General features: G+C 42.3%; 1 protein-coding gene across 4 annotated transcripts in view; it reads right to left on the bottom strand.

The window, feature by feature from the left end:
• The window catches only part of sh3d19 (SH3 domain containing 19), a 109388-nt gene that overhangs the window by 44641 nt on the left and 42121 nt on the right, over nt 1-22626 (bottom strand). For all 4 annotated transcript variants that reach the window (XM_078405948.1, XM_078405924.1, XM_078405932.1 and 1 more), the window contains exons 3-6: nt 5120-5160; nt 2610-2655; nt 748-895; nt 466-652 (exon numbers count right to left, since the gene is read on the bottom strand). In XM_078405948.1, coding sequence (XP_078262074.1) covers nt 466-652; nt 748-895; nt 2610-2655; nt 5120-5160 — 422 coding nt within the window. The remainder of the gene's footprint in view (nt 1-465; nt 653-747; nt 896-2609; nt 2656-5119; nt 5161-22626) is intronic.

The raw sequence follows: 22626 nt of genomic DNA, 5'->3' as shown, positions 1-22626 counted from the left end.
CTACAGGACACAGTGGAGACGTGGGTGAGGGATCCATGTTTGACAATAGGAGGGGAGCCACTTTTACCAAAAAAAAACCATCTCGGATGTCCTCGAATGGAAAGCCTCATCTTGGGAAGAGATGTGGTGGAGATAGAGAAATTGAGAGTACGGGATAGCAAGAAGCAGGATGTGAGGAACTGTAGTCTAGATAACTGTGGGAGTCGGTAAGTTTGTAGTAGAAAATCTATAACATAATTTTATATATTAGCTCAAAATATATAAATTATACATTTAGTATAAAAATATAATTGTATTCAGTCATCTTCAGTTTGTGATGGCTAACACTGACAGAACAGGAGCATGCCACTGAAAGGTGCTGGTAAAGAAGCAACAGGAAATCGTCAAATTGAACTGTTTGAGGAGAAAGGATATTTATCAGAACTTTAAAACCCGTGGAAAGTGAAATAAATACTGGATCCTCACCTGTCACTGGAGTAGACTCCCTCAAACTTGCAAAATCAGCGTCAGCACTCCTTGTCTCTAGATCGTCAGTGTCTTGGTCGAATTCAGTCTGTGTTGATATGGTAGCAGTTGAATGCCTGAGGACAGGTGGTGTGGGCACAGGCTGCTGGTTGATTTCTCGGATCACCTGCTCATACGATGGCGGAGGCTGTAACCAATGTTCAGAACATGAATAACCAGTCATTACATTACCTGGGAAATGAAATAAGTTCATGCATGCTTGTATATGAACTGATTGCTTACTTCAGCTGCAGCAGGCTCATCGATTCTCCAGAGAGTCCGAGGATATGAAGGTCCCACTCCAACAGTACCAGCACAGTTCCCAGGGACACCAGGATACCAAGGGCTTGGTCCAATGGGCTCTGCAGATAAGACTGTAATGGCTGGCCTCCTGAGAAAAGATGGAAACATTCTTTTATTGTCCCAGAAAGACAGCATTTGTTGATATTCAAACCAAGGTACGAGTGGAATTATCAAAAACAAAACAAATGGTTGTGAACTATAATAAAAAATATTGAGATGCAAGAGACCACAAGTGCTGAAAATTGGAGAAAATAAATCAAACTTCTGGAGGGAAAAAAAAAGTGCTGGAGGATTCCAGCAAATCAAGCAGCACATGTGAAGGGAAATGGACAGATGAAGGTCAGGACACTTTTTCTTCTACACCGTCAGTCCATTTCCTTCCAAAGATGAGACCAACCCGCTGAGTTTCTCCAGCAATCTGGTTTTTGCTCAAGATTTCAACATCTGCAGATCCCTTACTGTCTGCAAGCAGTTGGAGGAACTCAGCAGGCCAGACAGCATCTGTGGAGGGAAATGGACAGTCGATATTTTGGGTCAAGATGGAAATAATTGCTGTTCTTTGCTCTCCACAGATAATATTTTTAAACCGGAGATTGACAGATTTTTGATTAGTAAGAGTGTCAATGATTATCGGGAGAAGGCAGGAGAGTGGGGTTGAGAGGGAAAGATAGATCAGCCATGATTAAATGGTGAAGACTGAATGGGCCAAATGGCATAATTCTGCTCTTATGACTTATGAACTTATCATGAATAGATAATTTGTTGTTTACGAAGATGGAATCAGTTTAAAAAAAACCACTAAGCAAATTATAAAAGTAAAAATAATAATAAAATGCTCGAATAACTCATCTCACTGAGGAAGATTTCATAACACAATAATTTGGATCTGTGCCTTAAATCAGCTGAGGTTTCCATTATGATCCAGATTAATTGCACTTTGTTAGAAAGTGTTCAACTGACAAGCACAGAGTGCCAGTAACTTAGATGATACCACTACAACTTGGGCTAGCACGATAAAAAAATACCGCAAGTTACATACATGAGGTGAAACTTGACATTTGCCTTAATTGCTTGGAGATATTCCAGAAAAGTATTTTATAAAATAGATTAAAAATTAAAAAGCAAAATCTTCAGATGCTGAAAGATGAAATTAAAACAAAAAGTGCTGGAAATACTCAACAAGTCAGGGGTCGGGCTTGTAATTGCTTAATGACTGTTAACTTATGTTGAGCCAGTGATAGAAATCAAGAAAGAGAAGGGAAGATTCAGATATGGACCATATGAAAGCGGGAAGAGAAATTGTGACAACAATGGTGACGAAAACCCTAGTTCATGGGGACAGTAGAAACAGTGCCATTAATCACTGTACTAGAAAGAGAGGTGAGGTGGGGTTTAAGGGGCAGGACTGAAACAAGGGCAGTTCCATGTTTCCAACAAAATGACAGGCATTGTTTGATCCATGCTTGTCCCCATTGCTAACCCTGTAACTTGGAGGAAGTGAATGGAGGCAAAGGAAAAGTTGTTCAAAGTCTGAATGTCAGCCAGGTAATTTTGAAGAAAATTGATTTGATCCCGTTGAACATACATTATTGCCGACAGGACTGTGGAGAAACATTAGCTTCTGCTCAGAGATTGAGGGGAATCCAAACAAAACCTTTTCCTGCCATCTAAGCTTGGTGTTATGTTGCAAGAAACCTAGATAAGGGTCACCAACCTGCCCTCCAAGCCATAGTAAACGTGTAAAGAAATGTGAGATAAGTGCAAGACAGCATGAAGGAGATGCAAATTTTAAACAGACATACCTCCTTTCTCTCCGCAGTTCGGTCTGTGACGATGTGCGACTTGATGCTGTAAGAAAATCAGGAGTAAACAATTAGTATAAGTAGGACTAATTACTAGAAATATTACTTTGTTGCTTCAGCAGGGATCTGGTAATGGGAAAATTCTGTTGATTTGAACAGTAATTTCACAGCAGAAATAAATATCCACATTGAATTATTTTGCCAAATAGATATATTCAAATCTATTATCATTATCTTTGGTTTAGTGTTTATTAGATTTCCACAACTCATCTGTGTCTTCTGTAATCCCTGTCATTCAATACACTTCCCAATGAAGGCAACCCCATAAAAAGTCATCTTCATTACACTCTCCACTTGTTGCCACTTTCAGGGAACTATGCACCCAGACCTCCCAGTGTTTGATTTTACATAATTCATAATTTTGATGTCCAAAATTCAGAATTTTACATCAAAATTCATAATATGGCATAATGCAACTTTTCAGCAAAAACAAAATATGCACGCCAAATGCGCACAAGCGTTGCGCTATATTCATGTGTAAAAAACACCTATTATTTCCAACAGTCTGTTGTTCTTGAACTACGTACAATGTCAGGTCTATCATGAGTATATTCTGCTATTTATGGAAAGGTTATTGAACAGAGATACTTTTTGCAACACAAAGAAAAAATTATTTCGTTTTGTTTTCTCTATTTTGATTTTTGCTGACACATCCCAATTCTCTTGGTATTGAATAAAAGAACAATGGTCATAAAGTGTATGACTAATTTATGAAGAAAGAGTTGATATATGAGACTCGACTAAACATATGGAAGTACTTGCTGAAGTAAATTCGCACATTCATTGATAATCAGCCCAAAAAGGTGGTAATTGGCTTTTCTGCTGTGTTTTATATTTTAACCTCATCTTAATTAATTAATATAGTTATATAATCTTGCACCTAAATTTAATATTTACTCATTACAGTTCCACCACTGATTTTCTGGCACTCTTGGTTCCAGAGCTTTGCTGGTTTATCCAGCTGACCAAGGAAGTCGGCTATGGGGATAGATGTGCTGGCTCCAGCTGGGCTAGAGTTCCAGAGCCTCGGCTGCAGGTTGCAAATTCAACCCACCGATCGGCCATGGAAGTCCCGATGAAGTTGAGATTGGCTGCGTTGCCCAGCCTGGGTGCCACATTTTCGGGGAGCCTTCCAGGGTGGGGGGATTTCTCGCAGAACCCCCAGCGACCTCTAGCGGCCGAATTGACAAATTGGCCATGGAAGTCCCAATTAGGTCGAGATTGGCTGCCTTGCCCAGCCTAGGGGCCACGTTTACGGGGAAACCTCCAGGGCGCGGGGGATTTGTCGCGGAACCCCTAGTGACCTCTAGCGGCCGAATTGACAAATTGCAATTACCGACTGTTTTGCGGAAAAATGTGAGGTGAAATCGGAATGGCGGAAATGAAATAAGAAAGCGGAAACTTTCTGCCAAATTCGGAAGGGTTGGGATGGATGTGCACCTATACCTACAGATCTCTCTGTTCTGCAACATTCTTCAGGTCTCTACCATTTGCTGTGTAAGTCCTGCCCTGGTTTAACATACCAAAGTGCAAAAGCTCATACATCTCAGAGTTACATTTAATTTTCCATTACTTGGCCCATCTTCTATAATGATCTACATCTTGTTCTAAAGTTAGATATCCTTCCTCACTGCCACTTACCCCCAATTTTTGAATCATCTCCAAATTTACTGAGTGTTCGCTACAATGTTGTTCAAATTGTTAATATATATATATATATAACAAACAGAACGGGACCCATCACTGACTCCTGCGATAATCCAATCAGAAAAGCAACCCTTTGACTCCTGCCTCTTAAGTCAATTTTGAATCCAATTTGCTAGGTCACTTTAGATTCCAAGTGATTTAAGTTTACACACTAGCGCATCACGCAGGATCTTTTCAAAGACCTTGCTAACGTCCATATAATCTCCACTGCCTTGCCTTGCCCTCACCAATCCTCTTGGTGAATGACCTCTGCAAAAACTCTTGTCAGATTTATGAGACACAATTTCCCCATGCACAAAGCCATACTGACTATCCCTAATCAGTCCATCCCTATTCAAGCCTGTCGCTAAGAGTTCCAAGTGGTCAAGGGGTTAAATGGTAATAGGTAACCAAATTATTCCAGCACATCAGACAGTCACACAGGAATTTCTACCATTTTACATCATTTTTTAAAAACATTTACATTGAACATCTGAAAATGGTGCTTCCAGTTGCAGTGCCTGAGATTTTGCTCTACAAACCCAATATATGAAATGCAGACTTTGTCCTTTGTTACATCAATATTCAATCATTTATTTGACTGCTGGACACTCCTTGTTGGCAGCGCACCAAAGCTTTCCACAAACCATTCTGTGCTGTCAGCAACCACCAGGGTGGATTCAGTAATGTCTATGGCTTTCTCATAAATGCCTTCAGCTGCAGCTGCAGTAAGCAAACTACAGTACAAGATTCTGCTTACTTACTTCTTTTGATAGCAGCTCTTATTGTTGATAATGGTCCATGGCTGTTTGGAAAAACAAATAATTAGTCATTTGGAAATACAAATCACTCATTTACATTGCACCATTCTTTACAAAAGTTTTGATAAATTAAAAATACTATTTCCCATCTTAAAGTTTTGGAGTAAAATATTATACTGTAACTGCACATTCATTAATAAATAACAAAAGAATAGCCAAATAGGTTGACCGCCTAGAGGTTTCCTGGCTGGTAATCCTTTCCTCACTACCACACAAGGATATATTTTTTTGTTTGTGCTTAATCATGTTGCATGGGGGAAAAATAAATGAAGATGGATGTTAATAAAATTAGGGACGCGTTTACAACAATAATTATGTACAGCATATTGAGTTGAATCATGGCTCATGGGTGTTCAGTGGCCTACTGAACCCTACATAAACATGAGGACCACTGTTGCTTCACTCTCTGCCAAATTTAGTCAAGAGATTACCACAAGAATTCAGCATTCCCATGGAAAGAGACAACAGACACAATTCCCTCCATTTCTCATCATATCTTTAGCAAAACCCCCTTGGGAAATGAACAGTGTGTTGTTTTTTCATAGCTCTCACCAGACTTTTTTTACCAGAAAAGTTCTTGGTTGCATCAGGCAAGTGTGTCAAAATACCATGCTTAATTTTCATTCTGTTTGTGAAAGCAAGATGGACTGAAATGTTTTACACTCGTATTATTTCACACAGGCTCAGAAAACAGAATGTAAAATTTTAAATGGGTAATGGGTTAACAGTTTTAATTATATGCAGTAAACAACATTGGAAACAATGTCATTTAATTATCCAAATAACAATTTTAGTGGCCTGGATGGATTCTATTACACAAATAAAAATTATATTGCCCATGGTAACATATCAGTTTATTACCATTCTAAGTGGAAATTTGGAGAACTGTCACCAGTCCAGAAATCTATATCCTGCCACAGGAAATTCTCTAACTGTTATTGTTTGTGTTGGTTACAATAGTATTAATATTGCCTTATCTATAAGCTATTGCTGCCTTTGTTTGGTTCTTATTCATGATCAAATTAGTTTTCTTTCCAGTTGCCCTATACCCTTACTCACTTCTTCCCAAGCAACAAATCTCATCTGAATTTTCAATCCAAATAGCCCAGTTTTCCATCATCAAACTCATTTCCCTTGACACGCTGTTCGTTCTGAATTCTGGAACAGTTTGTCTGGCACAAAACAACCAGCAAAACAATTGTGTAAGGCTCTGAACAGCTGTGGTAACTTGAGGACAGGCAGAATGCTGTCCTGCCAGATGTTTAACAAAACACATTCTGCCATAACTGTTTGGAATTTCCCTGCAATCTGTTAACTGTTATTCTCTATTAGTGCAGAGTCAACAGCAATGGAGTAGTGCTATTTTACGATCATCATTTCATTTGGCAGACACTGTGGCATTCAACAAAGAAAGTATGGAACTCTCTCTCTCTCTCTCTCTCTCTCTCTCTCCTCTCTCTCTCTCTCTCTCTCTCTCTCTCTCTCTCTCTCTCTCTCTCTCTCTCTCTCTCTCTCAAGAAATGGAAAGCTGTGCAAATATCACAACTATGAAAAATGTTTGTTTATTGGATGCAACTGTAGTTTGCAGTATTACTCCAGACAGATCATGGCATTATTACATTAAACATTAGGTATTTATGACATTCACTTGGACTGAAGTACAATTGTTCAGCCATTTTTCTCAGGTCTTCAATGTCTGAACATAAATTTTGAACTGCTGTAAACGATAAGCTTTCACCAATTTTCAAAACATATTTTTACCAAATTACAATCTAACTACTTTAATTTTGACACTTTACCTTGCAGTTTATCAGTTTGTTGCTTTCTATTCCTACTAGTCAACTGACCTTGTTTTCTGCTCGTCAGTTGAGCAATTGACCTCTTCTCACTGACATCCTTCCTCCTTGGTTGATCTCGTCCCTCTCACAACTTGGGCTGCTACTGCCCTGCCCAAGTGCTCTCTGTCCTCACAAATGCAGCACGGTATAAATATTTAATCCTCTCATTTCCAGCACACAAAATTAAACTGCCGGTGTCCCTCTGAATTTTTGGTCATCATTCTCCCCCTCCCTCCCTCCCACCATGCTCTTGCTCCTCCCTGTATTCTTAATGGAACAGACAAATCCCACAATCTCCTGTTCAAATTAATTCTCAGAACTTTGGAATCTCTTCCGTTCTTTCATTGGCCACTCTCGTCAATTCTGCAAGCTTTTAAACCCCAAGCAGCCTGCCACAAAATCTCCTCTTCCTGATTTTCCTTCTTTTTTTTTTCCCTTCCACACACGCAATGTTTTTAGTATAATGAACTCCAACCCATCAACTGGGATTTCAGAGCCATGGCCTCTACTGGTTGGAAAATTACTCATCCGCCTCACGTGATTTAGTCTGGATTTCATTCAATCAAAATAAGGCGATGAACAGGACGAACCAGTAATACAGATCAAAAATCATTTTACGCAATGGTTGCCATGAAATAGAAATTGAGACAAAAGGCACAATCTGTGATGGGGGTACAGGCAAAACTGGTGCTGAAGTAACCAGTTCAGGTCACTCCCTCTTTAGGGTAGGATTCCTTTCCCGAGAACTGTTTGTAACCCAAGCAGCTTGCAAGCTGGAAACGTGGCCACGATTTGAGTTCCCAGCAGAAGCTGGCAGATCCAAACCAAAGTCTCCCAAACAGTTGTCCGTATGTACAGGCTGTGCACAGGTCAGAATATTTATAAGATGGGGAGGACCTGTAGAGAGATGAGTTTACTTTTGGAAGTCAATATTTAGGGATGTACTATTCACAAAGGAAGACAACACAGAAAGTTAGACCCATCAACCACTTCTGCAATAATCTAGGTTGGCCATGCCCTGCATGCCATTCTCTATCCCCGAAGTTAAATGTGGGGATTATATTTTAATTGGAGAAATCCCATTTCAAAAAATGAAACAAACAAACTCTAACCCGACTTCTAAGTGGTAGATGGACGTACTGGCTACATTACAATGTCTATTGTGAAACTGATGAATATAAATCACATAACAGATGACGTGCGCCTAACATTTCTTTGTCTAGTTGCACAGTGTACTGTGACAGCCTTTCATTTTACATCTGCAAAAAAGTTTCAGCACAGTATTGCAGTTTGCCGACTGGTCAAACGAATAATTTTCCAACAAAACTTCTATTGGATAAAACACATCTGAGTTTTAATGCCAGGTCGCCCTCATCTACATAGAATGCAAACAAATGAAGTTCGTAGGAAGGAACTGCAGATGCTGGTTTAAACCGAAGATAGACACAAAATGTTGGAGTAACTCAGCAGGACAGGCAGCATCTCTGGAAAGAAGGAATGGGTGACGTTTCGGGATGAGACCCTGAAGAAGGGTCTCAACCCAAAACGTGCAAACAAATGAAGATTGTTATCTGAATGCTTGATGGAAATCATATTTATTAATAATACTGGATATTATTAAATGTTGCAATGGCATTAACCGTGTTCATACTGCATCTTTAACATCATAAAACCTCCCATTATACTTCACAGGAATGTTATGGAACAAAAGTTACCATCAAGTTATACAAGGGATTATTGAGGTAGAATTCCAAGAGCCTCTAGAAGAAATAATAGGGAGATTTAGGTTCAGAAATAGCAGGACTCGGCCTCTCAGCTACTGAAAGATCAGTCTCTAATTGTGGAACAACTGAAAATGGGTTGTGCATGAGGCTAGAATCGGCAGAATCCAGGTATCCCGGCTGGAAGAGAATACAGAGAAAGGAAAAGGTGAAGCCAGGAAAGGATTGGAAAACAAGACAGGCAAATTCAGAACTGGGTCATTGATTTGCCAGCAGACCGCATAGGTAACCAAGAAGAAGAGTGACGGATGAACAGGTTTTAGTGTCGATGAACACAGATGCAGCAGTGCTTTAGATGGCACAGGCTTATGGAAGATAGCAAAAGGGAGCCCAGTCAGGAAAAGTCAAACCCAGTGGTAATAAGGCATTTGGTGATGTTTACAGGAGCAAATAATCTGATGGGGACAGAATCAAGTGATATTATAGTGATGGAAATGTGCTCTTTGTGAGGGCACCGATATTTAGTTAGAAAATAATCTTGAAGCCAAATATGATATCGTTCTATACAGTGTGGATCGGTCATGAAGCCGAACAAAATATGAGGAAATATGAACACCTGATATTTCACTTACAATCCAGCGGTATGAATATTGATTTCTGTAATTTCATGTAACCCCTGCATTCTCTCTCCCCCCCCCTCCCCCCCACCATAGTCATCTTACTAGTTCCACCATTCGCATCCCCATATCCCTTTGTTACCACCTCTTCCCCAGCCAGCAATGGGCCACTGTGGGCTCCACCCTTCCTTGGTTATCTGTTGCTGGCCCTGATTTGTACCTCTAGTTTCACACCCCCCACCCCAACAACTTTCAGTCTGAAAAAGGGTTTGAACCGGAATCGTCACCTATTTTGTCTAGAGATGCTGCCTGACCCGCTGAGTTACTCCAGCACTTTGTGTGTATAGAATGGGACATAGTAGGCATAGCAGCATGCCGAAGGGAAGAGAAAGAGAACCAGAGTGTTCACAGCAGAAGCTGGAAGTGGTTTAGTTCAGTATGGGTAGGGAAAAAGAAGTAAATGGCAAAGGCTGCTCATCTAATGTCTTAATCATAATGCAAAAGAGGTCCACGAGTACATCTCACCTGCAGTTAGGTGCAAGAGCAGAGAGGCATTTAAGTAGAAAAAAGAAAAAGACAGGGATATTTTCACATTCCAGGATGATCTTGCATTAGTGAGCAGTTTGAGAAGATGAAATTGAGGTCAAGTAGTAGACACACAAGGAACTGCAGATATTGGAAGAGGATCAGGCAGCACCTCTGAGAAGTGTCTCGACCCGAAATGTCACCCATTCCTTCTCTCCCGAGATGCTGCCTGACCTGCTGAGTTACTCCAGCATTTTGTGAATAAATCGATTTGTACCAGCATCTGCAGTTATTTTCTTATACCTCTGAGAACATGGATAGGTGGTTTTTCGGGTCAGAACCCTTCTTCAGACTCTGACCTTTCGGGTCAGAATTCTTCTTCAGTCTGAAGGAGGATTCCCAGCTAAAACGACGCTTATCCACGTTCTCCGGTAATACCTCCTAATCCACTGAGTTATTCCACCACTTTGTGTTTTTTGTTGAGGTTCTGTAGTATTCCATGTGCTCCACCTAAATGACCACTAAATGTCCAAATATGTGTAAACTCTGCAACCCTGAAATGTAGGAGTGGAGATGAGGGCTACATTAGGAAAAATAATCAGGGTTGAGTATGGATAGAAGAGTTTATGTGGGAAAGGGATTACAGGAAAATGAAAGAGTAATTAACTCAGAAGAGAATATGGTTACCTGAGATAGCGCTTGAAATCATAAGCGAGGAGAAATAATTGCGAAGGAGCAGATACTTTGGTGAAAAATGGGCAATGTACTTGCATGGATGACAGAAAACAAACTTTGTTCAACAAATGTCGTTGCAAACCCGAGATACAGACACTGGCAGTGTCATCACCACGACAAAAGATACAACTGTTTGTACGATTGCATGGCAGGCAAGCACACACATGCAGATGGAGGAATATAGTTACAGGCTGACTAATTTTCCATCCATAGAGTTTTGTTTCTACAGAATAAACTAGGGCAATAAAAATTCAAAAGGGAGTTTGACAAAAAACAGTAGAATCTGCATTCATAGTAGATCAATAGGTATGAAAGTTGTGTTTTTTTTTCTCAATTCAATAATTCAAATATCATGGAGAAAACCTGGGTTTAAATCTGAATTTAATTAACTCGAGACAGTTTTTTTTTTAAATAGAAAAACCCAAATTCAACCACCCAAAACATCAGCATGTTCCAAAGGTCAGCTGAGAATGATTAACACAATGATTCATCCAAACAGTCTGTTCTATTGTTAAACAACAGTTGTCCAAAGCACTCATGGAAAGTAAATGCTAGTTTTGCAGAACGTTCAGTATAACCCATTAGTTCTCATCTGGGGATCGGAATTTTCATGCCTATGCAAATTAAACGATCTTGTACATTAACTAAATCTGATTTTGTCCTGTACTTTTGTTAAGTCAATGATGCCAATGTTGTGGATCTCACGTTACTTACATTTTGAAGTTGAAACTAACAGCCCAGCAGCTAATGCAACAACATTATACACACAAGCCATGTAACACATCCAAGCTTGGTTCGCATGAATTGCACACACCTCACACATTTCTTCAGCTTTTCGGCAAATAAACCCAGAATATACCCGATAAGACCAAATATGAATTTTTAAGCTGATTTCAGAACAAGTCCCATGTCAGTGGCTAGTTTGTAAAATGAATACTCAGGGGATAGGGTATTAAATTGCAGCAGAGCTTGAGAATTAGTTGACAGACAGGAAGCAGAGGTTTAAGAACTTTGTACAGCTGGGTGCCACAGCAATCAGTTCTTAGGTCCCAGCCTTGGATTTGAATGGACACACACTTTTAAACACACAGATTAGAAACTTTAATGATGCAACTCACAACAGATAACAGTGGTCACAGAGGTTTACAACTTACACTTGCTGGCTCTGATTCAGACTTCTTGAGGATAAATAATATGGAAAAGTCTTGATAAAAACCCCTGCTCTACAGCAAAGTGAGCTACCACACTAAAACACCTGCCAGCTTATCTGTGCATGCGTCAACAAATAAATACAAGTTGAAAAAATGGAAATGGAAAATTAGTTGTTTCCTTCACATTTTGTGTTAATTTATTTGTTCCCCACCTACATCCCGCAAAAACAAATTTTATTCCGTATCTTGAAATTTTAGGTGGTTCCTGAATTCTGCAATGACAATTTTTTGTAACCCGAGCAATGATAGGGTGTCCAGGCAGAAATGTCTGGGAGTGGGCTCAACTGGGGAGATCTCGAAAGAACCGCCAACAACCGAGTGAGGTGGAAGACATTTGGCAATGGGTGATGTTCCCTCGAGAGGCAAAGGGCTTAAGAAGTAAGAAGAAGAAGCAACGATAACAGCCTGTATACATCAATGATTTGGATGAGGGAATAAATGTAATATCTCAAAAGTCTGCAGATGGAATAAATCTAGGTGGCGGTAGGAAGAGAGTGTAAGCTTTGAAGACTAATGTTTAAAAAATGCTATTCCAGTTGGGTGAGTGGGCAAATGCACGGCAGATACAGTTCGATGTGAAGCAATTCACTTTGGTTCCAAAAACAGAAAGACAAATATTCAAAAGATGATAGATTGGGAAAAAGGAAAGTGCAAGGGGGTACGCCAGTCACCGAAACCAAGCATCTACGTGCCGCAAACAGCTAGGGAAGCAAATGGTTATGTTGGTCTTCACTACAAGACGATCTGAGTACAGAGGGAGTACTGAGTACTCCCTGCTGCCTTTGTGAGACCCCATCTGAGTGTACTGGGGAGTGATCATCTGAGTGTACTGGGGAGTGATCATCTGAGTGTACTGGGGAGTGATCATCTGAGTGTACTGGGGAGTGATCATCTGAGTGTACTGGGGAGTGATCATCTGAGTGTACTGGGGAGTGATCATCTGAGTGTACTGGGGAGTGATCATCTGAGTGTACTGGGGAGTGATCATCTGAGTGTACTGGGGAGTGATCATCTGAGTGTACTGGGGAGTGATCATCTGAGTGTACTGGGGAGTGATCATCTTGCTACGGAAGGAAAACAGTACAGGTGTAGCAGACTGATTCCTGTGATGGCAAGACTCATGTACGAAGAGATATGTGTTGGTTACGCCTCTATTTACTGGAGTATGCAAGAATGAAAGGGGAACTCCCTCAAACCTTTAAAATTCTGACAAGACTGGATAGACTGGATACAAGGCAGATGTAACCGAAGACTGGAAAGTCCAGAACCAGGGTCATAGCCTCACGATATTCCACTTACAACCAAGATTGGGAGAAATTTCTTAACATGAAGGACAGCAAATCTGTGCAATTCTCCACCTTGCAAATCATTAAATATATTCAATGGATAGGTGCATTTGCTAATGCCAAAGGAATCAAAGGATATGTGTAGAAATCAATAAAGTGTACTGAAGTAGATGATCAACTATGATTGTATTGAATGATATCGAAGGCCCTAAGATCCGTAGGAAAATAACTGCAGATGCTGGTACAAATCGAAGGTATCACAAAATGCTGGAGTAACTCAGCGGGTCAGGCAGCATCTCTGGAGAGAAGGAATGGGTGACGTTTCAGGTCGAGACCCTTCTTCAGACTGATGTCAGGGGAGGGGGCAGGACAAAGAAAGGATGTAGTTGGAGACAGGAAGACAGTGGGAGAACTGGGAAGGCAGAGGGTAACCGTACTTTCCCCTGCAACAGCAGGAGATGCAACACCTGTCCCTTTACCTCCCCCCTCGACTCCATCCAAGGACCCAAACAGTCTTTCCAGGTGAGGCAGAGGTTCACCTGCACCTCCAACCTCAACTATTGTATCCGCTGTTCCAGATGCCAACTTCTCTACATTGGCGAGACCAAACACAGGCTCGCCGATTGTTTCGCTCAACATCTCTGCTCAGTCCGCCTTAACCAACCTGATCTCCCGGTGGCTCAACACTTCAACTCCCCCTCCCACTCTCAGTCTGACTTTTCTGTCATGGGCCTCCTCCAGTGTCATAGTGAGGCCCACTGCAAATTGGAGGAGCAGCACCTCATATTTCGCTTGGGCAGCTTACACCCCAGCGGTATGAACATTGATTTCTCTAACTTTAGAAAGCACCTCTGTCCCTCTCTTTCCCCTCTCCTTCCCAGTTCTCCCACTGTCTTCCTGTCTCCAACTCCATCCTTTCTTTGTCCCGCCCCCTTTTGTGAGGCCCTAAGATTTGATAACGTACTCCTGCTCTTATTTTTTTAATGTTTCTATGCCAACATAGGGGAACATTAATTAGTAGAAGGACTTTATTCAAAACAGAGAAACTAGTCTATCTGCTACAAACACAAAATATTAAGCACAGAGATTTCTGTACATTGAGACTTCACTGCATTCTTGTAGTCAATTATTCTGCTGTATTGTTCATGATAGCCTGGGCAAACTTGATCCTCAATCAAGGCCTCTAGTTCGTCCTCCTGTACATAGTTGTAAGGAAATTCCTGCTGGATGAGTTGTTGTCAAACAACTGGGAACAACCAGTTGAACAACCCAGCAAAGCATGCGTGAGGTGGATAACAATTACCTAAAATAAGAAATAAAGCAGTGGAGTAACTCAGCGGGTCAGGCTGCATCTCGGGAGAACATGGATAGGTGACGTTTCAGATCAGGACCCTTCTTCAGACTTAACAATTATCTAAAGCTGATGAAAAAATGTCTTCAATATTTTGCCTGTTTACATATTAACCATACTTTGTCCTACTGCTTTTTCTCCCCACAAATGAAATCATTTTGAGAGTTGTGAAATCATGCTTGACTAATCAACTTCAAGCTCCTCCTATTCACGTATAAAGCCCTAAATGGACATCCCCCCCCCTACATCAAAAATCTTCTAACCCCCCTCTCTAACTCCAGGTCCCTCAGGTCGGCCGACTTGGGGCTACTCACTATCCCGCGGTCTAGGCTTAAGCTCAGGGGTGACCGCGCTTTTGCGGTTGCAGCTCCTAGACTGTGGAACAGCATCCCTCTCCCCATCAGAACTGCCCCATCCATTGACTCCTTTAAGTCCAGGCTCAAAACCTATTTCTACTCCCTAGCGTTTGAGGCTCATTGAGGAGGCGCTGTGAACTGTTTGCGTGCTACTGTATGTTTCTTTTTTTTTCCTTAGTACCTAATCAGATGTACAGCACTTTGGTCAACGTGGGTTGTTTTTAAATGTGCTATACAAATAAAATTGACTTGACTTGACTTGACTTAATCTTCTGGAATTTTTTGAGGACATGACAAGTAAAATGGATGAAGGGGAGCCAGTGGATGTAGTGTATCTAGACTTTCAGAAAGCCTTTGATAAGGTCCCGCACGAGAGATTGGAGACTAAAATTAGAGCACATGGTATTGGGGTTGACATGGATAGAAAATTGGTTGGCAGACAGGAAGCAAAGAGTAGGAGTAAACGGGTCCTTTTCAGGATGGCAGGCAGTGGCGAGTGGAGTGCCGCAAGGCTCGGTGTTGGGGCCGCAACTGTTTACCATATATGTTTATGACTTGGAAGAGGGAATTAGAAGCAACACTAGCAAGTTTGCAGATGACACAAAGCTGGGTGGCAGTGTAAACTGTGAAGAGGATGTTAGGAGGTTGAGTGAGTGGGCAAATGCGTGGCAGATGCAGTATAATATAGATAAATGTGAGGTTATCCACTTTGGCGGCAGGAACAAGGAGGCAGATTATTATCTCAATGGTGTTAGGTTAGGTAAGGGGGAGGTGCAGCGAGACCTGGGTGTCCTTGTGCACCAGTCACTGAAAGTTGGCGTGCAGGTACAGCAGACAGTGAAGAAAGCTAATGGAATGTTGGCCTTCATAACAAGAGGATTTCAGTATAGGAGTAAAGAGGTTCTTCTGCAGTTGTATAGGGCCCTAGTGAGACCACATCTGGAGTATTGTGTACAGTTTTGGTCTCCTAATTTGAGGAAGGGCATCCTTGTAATTGAGGCAGTGCAGCGTAGGTTCACGAGATTGATCCCTGGGATGGCGTGACTGACATATGAGGAAAGATTGAAAAGACTAGGCTTGTATTCACTGGAGTTTAGAAGGATGAGAGGGGATCTTATAGAAACATATAAAATTATAAAAGGACTGGACAACCTAGATGCAGGAAAAATGTTCCCAATGTTGGGCGAGTCCAGAACCAGGGGCCACAGTCTTAGAATAAAGGGGAGGCCATTTAAAACTGAGGTGAGAAAAAACCTTTTCACCCAGAGAGTTGTGAATTTGTGGAATTCTCTGCCACAGAGGGCAGTGGAAGCCAAATCACTGGATGGATTTAAGAGATAGAGCTCTAGGGGCCAGTGAATCAAGGGATATGGGGAGAAGGCAGGCACGGGTTATAGATTGGGGACGATCAGCCATGATCACAATGAATGGCGGTGCTGGCTCGAAGGGCCGAATGGCCTCCTCCTGCACCTAGTTTCTATGTTATCTAGATGAAGACAGTTCATGCATCCCTGGCTTTCCCATCCTGAAGTCCAAATCCGGCTCCTTGGTCTTGCTTATGTTGAGAGCAAGATTATTGTTCTGGCACCGTTCAGATTACCAATCTCCCTCCAGTAGTCTGATTCATCATTACCAGTTATTCATCTAAGAACGGTGATATAGTCTACGAATTTAAAGATAGCGTTGAAAGTGTATCTGCCTACACAGTCAAGGGTGTGGAAAGGGTAGAGCAGGGAATTGAGCATCTAGTATTGCAATGCTCCTGTGTTGATCATCATCAAAGAAGAAGTGTTGCTGATTCTTACTGATTGTATTCTGCCAACAGGGAAGTCAAGGATCCAATTGTATAGGGATGAGCAGAGACCCAGTTCCTTGAGTTTGATAACAAATTTAGAGGGGATGATGGTGTTGAATGCCAAGCAGTAGTTGATAAACAACTGCCTGGCATACATGTTTTTACTGTCCAAGTGGCCCAGCGCACAGTGGAGAGCCAGCGAGATTGCATCTCTTGTGGTGGTAGGCAAATGGTAGTGGGTCCAGGTCCTTCCTAAGGCAGGAGTTGATATCAGTCATAGCCAACATCTCCCACGTTGTTTCTCATCGAGGTTCTGAAAGAAGACTTGCTCCCAGAAATCCTTGGCTGAGAGTCAATTTTCCCTTCCAACCTCTTTTCTATTCTTTTTGCTTGACATTTATCTCTAAATTCTTTTCCCCCCAAGTCATGCTGCATTGCAAAATTACAACAAATAAATCCATTACTGGGAGCAGCAAGCCCACACTAATGTTTGATGTGAACAATAAATTCTTCTGCACCTGTATCACCACTCCCTAAAACATGAAACAACTCTAAAGATTGCTAACATTCTACAGGTGTTTGATGTTTTCCCAAAGGTAATCAATCAACAAACAACCTCTAAGTAGATTCCGTACAAAATCATGAGAGGAATAGATTGATTAGGCGTACCGATTCTTTTGCTCAGAGTAGGGGAATTGAAAACCAGAAGACATAGGCTTAAGATGAAGGAGGAAAGATTTAATAGGAACCTGAGATAACTTTTTCCACCCAAAGGGTAGTTGGTGTATGGAATGAGCTGCCGGAGGAGGTAGTTGAGGCAGGTAATATCACAACGTTTAAGAAACATTTAGTCAGATACATGGGTTTAGACAGGTACATCAGACAGATTTAGAGGGATATGGGCCAAACGCAGGCAGGTGGGACTCGTGTAGATGGGACATTTTGGTCGGTGTGAAGAAGTTGGCTGAATGACTCTTTGACCCTAACGCTGGTGGTGTAATTTCTATTGTCAAATCTATACTCACGATGAACCTATACTCAGCCACACTTGCATTAGCTGGAGCAGGAATGTCAAATTAACATTCAAGCATCTGCATGCATCAGGCAAGAGTTCACGGTGCATGGGCCACCATCTTCAACGACAAGGTGTCTGGTACAATTTGCCCAATAAGTATATGCACTACTGACACCACTGAAGCACACCCAAATAGCATCACCGTATCCATACCAGCGGTCAGAATTCTGCACTACTTTTCATGTAGGAGTTGAGAACTTGGTTGAAGCATCACCTTCAGATTAGTTTAGAGATACAGCATGGAAGCAGGCCCTTCGGCCCACCGAGTCCACATGGACCATCGATCACCCGTTCACACTAGTTACATTATCAAACTTTCGCATCCAGTCCCCATCATACTCAGTGCAATTTACAGAGTCCAATTAAACTACAAACCCGCACATCTTTGGGGCATGGGAAGAAACTGGAGCACCTGGAGGAAACCCACATGGTCACAGGGAGAAATTACAAACTCCATATAGACTGCACCCGTTCAGTATTGAATTTGGGTCTCTGGACTTTAGACTTTAGAGATACAGCATGGAAGCAGGCCACTTCGGCCTACCGAGTCTGTGCCGACCAGTGATCACCCTGAACACTAACACTATACCACACACCAGGAACAATTTTACAATTTATTGAAGCTAATTCACCAACAAACCTGTATGTCTTTGGAGTGTGGGAGGAAACCGGAGCACTTAGAGAAAACTCACGCCGTCACAGGGAGAGCGTCTAAACTCTGTATAGACAACACCTGTAATCAGGATCGAGCCCGGCTCTCTGGAGCTGTGAGGCAGCAGCTCTATCAGCTATGCAACTGTGCTGCCCTTCAATTACTTGCCTAGAATCCTCCAGTACCTCTCAAACCGGTGACCTCTACCACCATGGAGAACAGGGCAGCAGCACAGGAGAACACCACCAGCTAAAGGTTCCAGGTCATACACCATCCTGACGTAAATATGTTACTGCTTCCTCCTCATTGTTGCATCCAATTCCTAAAACCTCCTCCTACGAAGGTCAACAGGAATTTAGGTTTACATTTATTTATTATTTTAGCTATAAGAAGTCTTCTCTCACCACCTCTCTTTCAAGAGCAAATAGGAATGGGCAATAACATTTAGATTCCAAAAAATAATAAAATCTGAAAATGTTATGATATGGAACTGATCAGCTATGTCAGGTGAAGTCAGAATCGATCAGGGCTTTCAAAGAGGAATAGCTGGCACTTGAGGTAAATTAATTTACAAGCCAATGGAAAAAGAGCAAGAGAATGGGACCAGCAGGATTAATTGGGTCTACAAAAAACTGGCATCAACTCTTTGAATTAAATTCTGTACCATAACGTTTTTAGAATTCTATGATTTATGATACACCTAGTGAATGGAATGGGCTCTGTCTAATTCACCCTGGTCAGAAATGTGAAACAAGACCACTGAGTTCAAACAAACCAAACTGCAGTTGTGTAGGAAGGAACTGCTGATGTTGGTTTACACCAAAGATAGACACAAAATGCTGAAGTAACTCAATGGGACAGGCAACATCTCTGGATAGAAGGAATGGATGACGTTTTGGGTCAAGACCCTTCTTCAGACTTCAGTGGTGGTGTAGAATATGTGGCCGAAGGATTTCGACCCAAAACGTCACCCATTCCTTTTCTCCAGAGATGCTGCCTGACCTGCTGAGTTACTCCAACATTTTGTGATACCTTCGATTTGTACCAGCATCTGCAGTTATTTTTTACACATGTGTGGCCATTACTACATTAGGCTCAGTGATGAATTTCATAGATGAATTTCACATGTGTAGCAAAGAACTGCAGATGCTGGTTTAAATCGAAGGTAGACACAAAATGCTGGAGTAACTCGGCGGGACAGGCAGCATCTCTGGAGAGAAGGAATGGGTGATGGTTCGGGTTGGAAGAAGGCTCTCGACCCGAAACGTCACCCATTCCTTCTCTCCAGCGATGCTGCCTGTCCCGCTGAGTTACTCCAGCATTTTATGTCTACCGATGAATTTCACATGTTATATTGTTCCAGCACTGGCCCGTATGGCTTTACAGTTACTTTATATGTCCAGTGGAAACTATCACACTTGCCCTTATTGTGTTCTTCAGTCAGGTTGTGCCATATGGTCACATCACTGATGGGTGTGAAGCTTCCTTGGCAAAGGAGGCTGGTTCTTTAACCCTAAATTGCACATTTTCATCAGCCTTAACAGGACTCTTAGGAGACCTGCTAGCTTTGCAGCGGTCAGTATTCATGTCATTCCACTTCCAATGCTCAATTTCCTCTCCATTATGCACTCCCATTAACACTGCTGACACTGGAGATTTAATCACATTGAATGTTAATAAACATTAATTAAGTTTGCATTCAAAGTTTAAACGTGTAGAATATAAAGCGTAATGGTGGTGAGTGATCTTGCCAACTTCACGAATCGGGAAGTGTTTATTTCAAATTCATGCACTGGATATGAACCAGAACAATGAAGCTACTTGCTGCAGCTTTCCAGCCACATTAGGCACTACTACAACAACAACAATAATAATTGCACAATAAATGAACAGTTATTCTAAGTAAACCAGATCACGATGGTGCAAAAATCAAAGTATGCAGAGCAACCTCTGTCCAATTGTAACCTCCTGTCACGACAGAATGTTGAAGAGTGCAACTGTTTCACGAGTCTAGTGTTGGGCTTGTGAACAATGTGGCCTAGCCATTAGATTCTTCAGAATGCAATTGGAGCTTAGTTCCAAGGGATGCTGGCCTGGAATATGATGATGACATTGGCTCATTTTTGCTGAGACAACATTGATAGTATCTCTCCAGTTGAGGTGAGGTGAATCTTTGAGGTAAATGCTGTGAGTTCGCCACATCTCAAGAGTGCACAGGAGACCAAGAATCACTGTTGCCCAAAAGCATATCAGCTGTGTGCTGTGTTTGATGTCTTGATCTTTGAATATTCCTTTCCTCAGGCTAAGGGCCGTGCTGGCACGAGGCATAGTGATGAATTCATTATCAATGTTTGTTTTTGTTGTGAAATGACCCCCGAGATGTGAAAAGTCATCCAGGAAATGGTGGCAGAGAACTTTTATTTTGATTATATATTATGTACTTAGTGAAAAGGTCTTTTTCATATATGCTTCAGTGAACAATCCGTCAATGACCAAGAAATAAGCCTCAGTAATGTGGTGACAACAGCAGTCACTCTACGCTGAGCACCATTATTCATTTCAATACCAGTTCCACTTTATTAAACTGTATATCAGTTGAGAATATTCTTCAGGCTTCAAAGTGGGGGAGAGTAGCACCCATGCCACACCAGAACTTGCACAATCAACCTCCTCCAAAACTGAGAACTTTAGATGAATCCTCCACAGACTGGTCTTTCCAGGTAGAGTAAAACTCAAGAGTATTTATTTGTCCTAAGCTCCAGATTGGAACTGGACCAATGAAACCCTTGCTTGCTGTAGCTTTAAAGGCACATTAGATGCAACAACAACAATAAATAAACATAAAACAATAAATGTTCTAAACCAGACCATGAAAGTACAAATACCAATGTGGAGCAATCGAATAGTGTAAACTCCATTGTGGTTCAGTGCTGAGCGAGGTATGCTGTGCAGGGCACTGTCAGAACTTCAAGATTCAAGATAGTTTTATTTGTCATCCAATATTGGACGAAATTCAGTCACCCACAGTCCAACAATAAAAACATTAAATAGGCATTAAAATTACACAACCCCAAAAACACACAAAAAGAGAAACATCCATCAAAGAAACATCCATCACAGTGAGTCTCCTCCAGTCCTCTCCTCACTGTGATGGAAGGCCACAATGTCTTTCCCTTCTCCTGCCGTCTTCTCCCGCAGTCAGGCTGTTATGGTTGCAGGCCGCGCCGGACGGTCCGCAGCGGCCCGAGCCTAAGGCGAGTCCCAGCCGCCCCGCAGCCTCCGAAGACGGCCGGCTCCGCCGATGATAAGTCCGATCCGGGGCGGGCGAACACGCTGCCGCTGTTGCTGCACGTCGGGGCGGTCGTGGTTCCCGACATTGAAGCCCCCGCCCAGCAGAGAAAAATCCCGCGGCATATTTTAGGCCGCGCCGGACAGTGAAATGTCCGCGCCCCAAGCCCCGCGATCCGGGGCGGGCGAACACGCTGACGCTGCCGGAGCTCCCAATGTCGGCATCCACGCGGCCCGAGCCTAAGGCGAGTCGCAGCCGCTCCCGCAACCTCCAAAGACGGCCGGCTCCGCTGATGGTAAGTCCGGACCGCGGGCTCAGCGAACCAGAGCCCTGGAGGCCGCCAGCTCCAGGAGTTGGGCCGATGGTAGGCCGCAGCAGGAACGGAGACACGGCCCAGAAAACAAAGGTCGGGTCTCCGTTCGGAAGGGACACATATTTACACTTTTACAGTTCCCCCCCTCCCCCCCACATACACACATAATACACAAACACAAAAACACCACATCACAACTACACTTAAGACAAAAAGACAACAAAAACACAAAGACAAATGGACCGCAGGTAAGCCGCAACTGCTATGGCAGCGCCGCCATTTTGTGGTAGGAAGGAACTCCAGATGTTGGTTCATACCGAAGATGGGCACAAAATGCTGGAGTAACTCAGCGGGTCAGGCAGCATCTCTGGAGAAAAGGAATAGGTTATGTTTTGGGTCAGAACCCTTCTTCAGACTCTGGTCCAGAAGAGTTCTGACCCGAAACGTCACCTATTCCTTTTCTCCAGAAATACTGCCCACCCTGCTGAGTAACTCCAGCATTTTGTATCTGTCTTCTGCTTTCAGAACTTGATGGTTGACAGGAAGAAGCTGTTCTTGAACCTGGATGTTAAGGTTCTCGAGCTCCTGCACCTTCTTCCTGATGGTTGCAGTAAGCAGAGAGAGTGGCCAGGATGCTATGGGTCTATGAGGATATTAGCTGCCTTCTTGAGGCATATATATGATAT

The sequence above is a fragment of the Rhinoraja longicauda genome, chromosome 1, assembly GCF_053455715.1.
Source record: "Rhinoraja longicauda isolate Sanriku21f chromosome 1, sRhiLon1.1, whole genome shotgun sequence".
In the NCBI taxonomy this organism is placed as follows: Eukaryota; Metazoa; Chordata; class Chondrichthyes; order Rajiformes; family Arhynchobatidae; genus Rhinoraja; species Rhinoraja longicauda.
The sequence above is the reverse complement of the archived record's forward strand: the minus strand, read 5'-3'. Positions and strand labels throughout refer to the sequence as shown.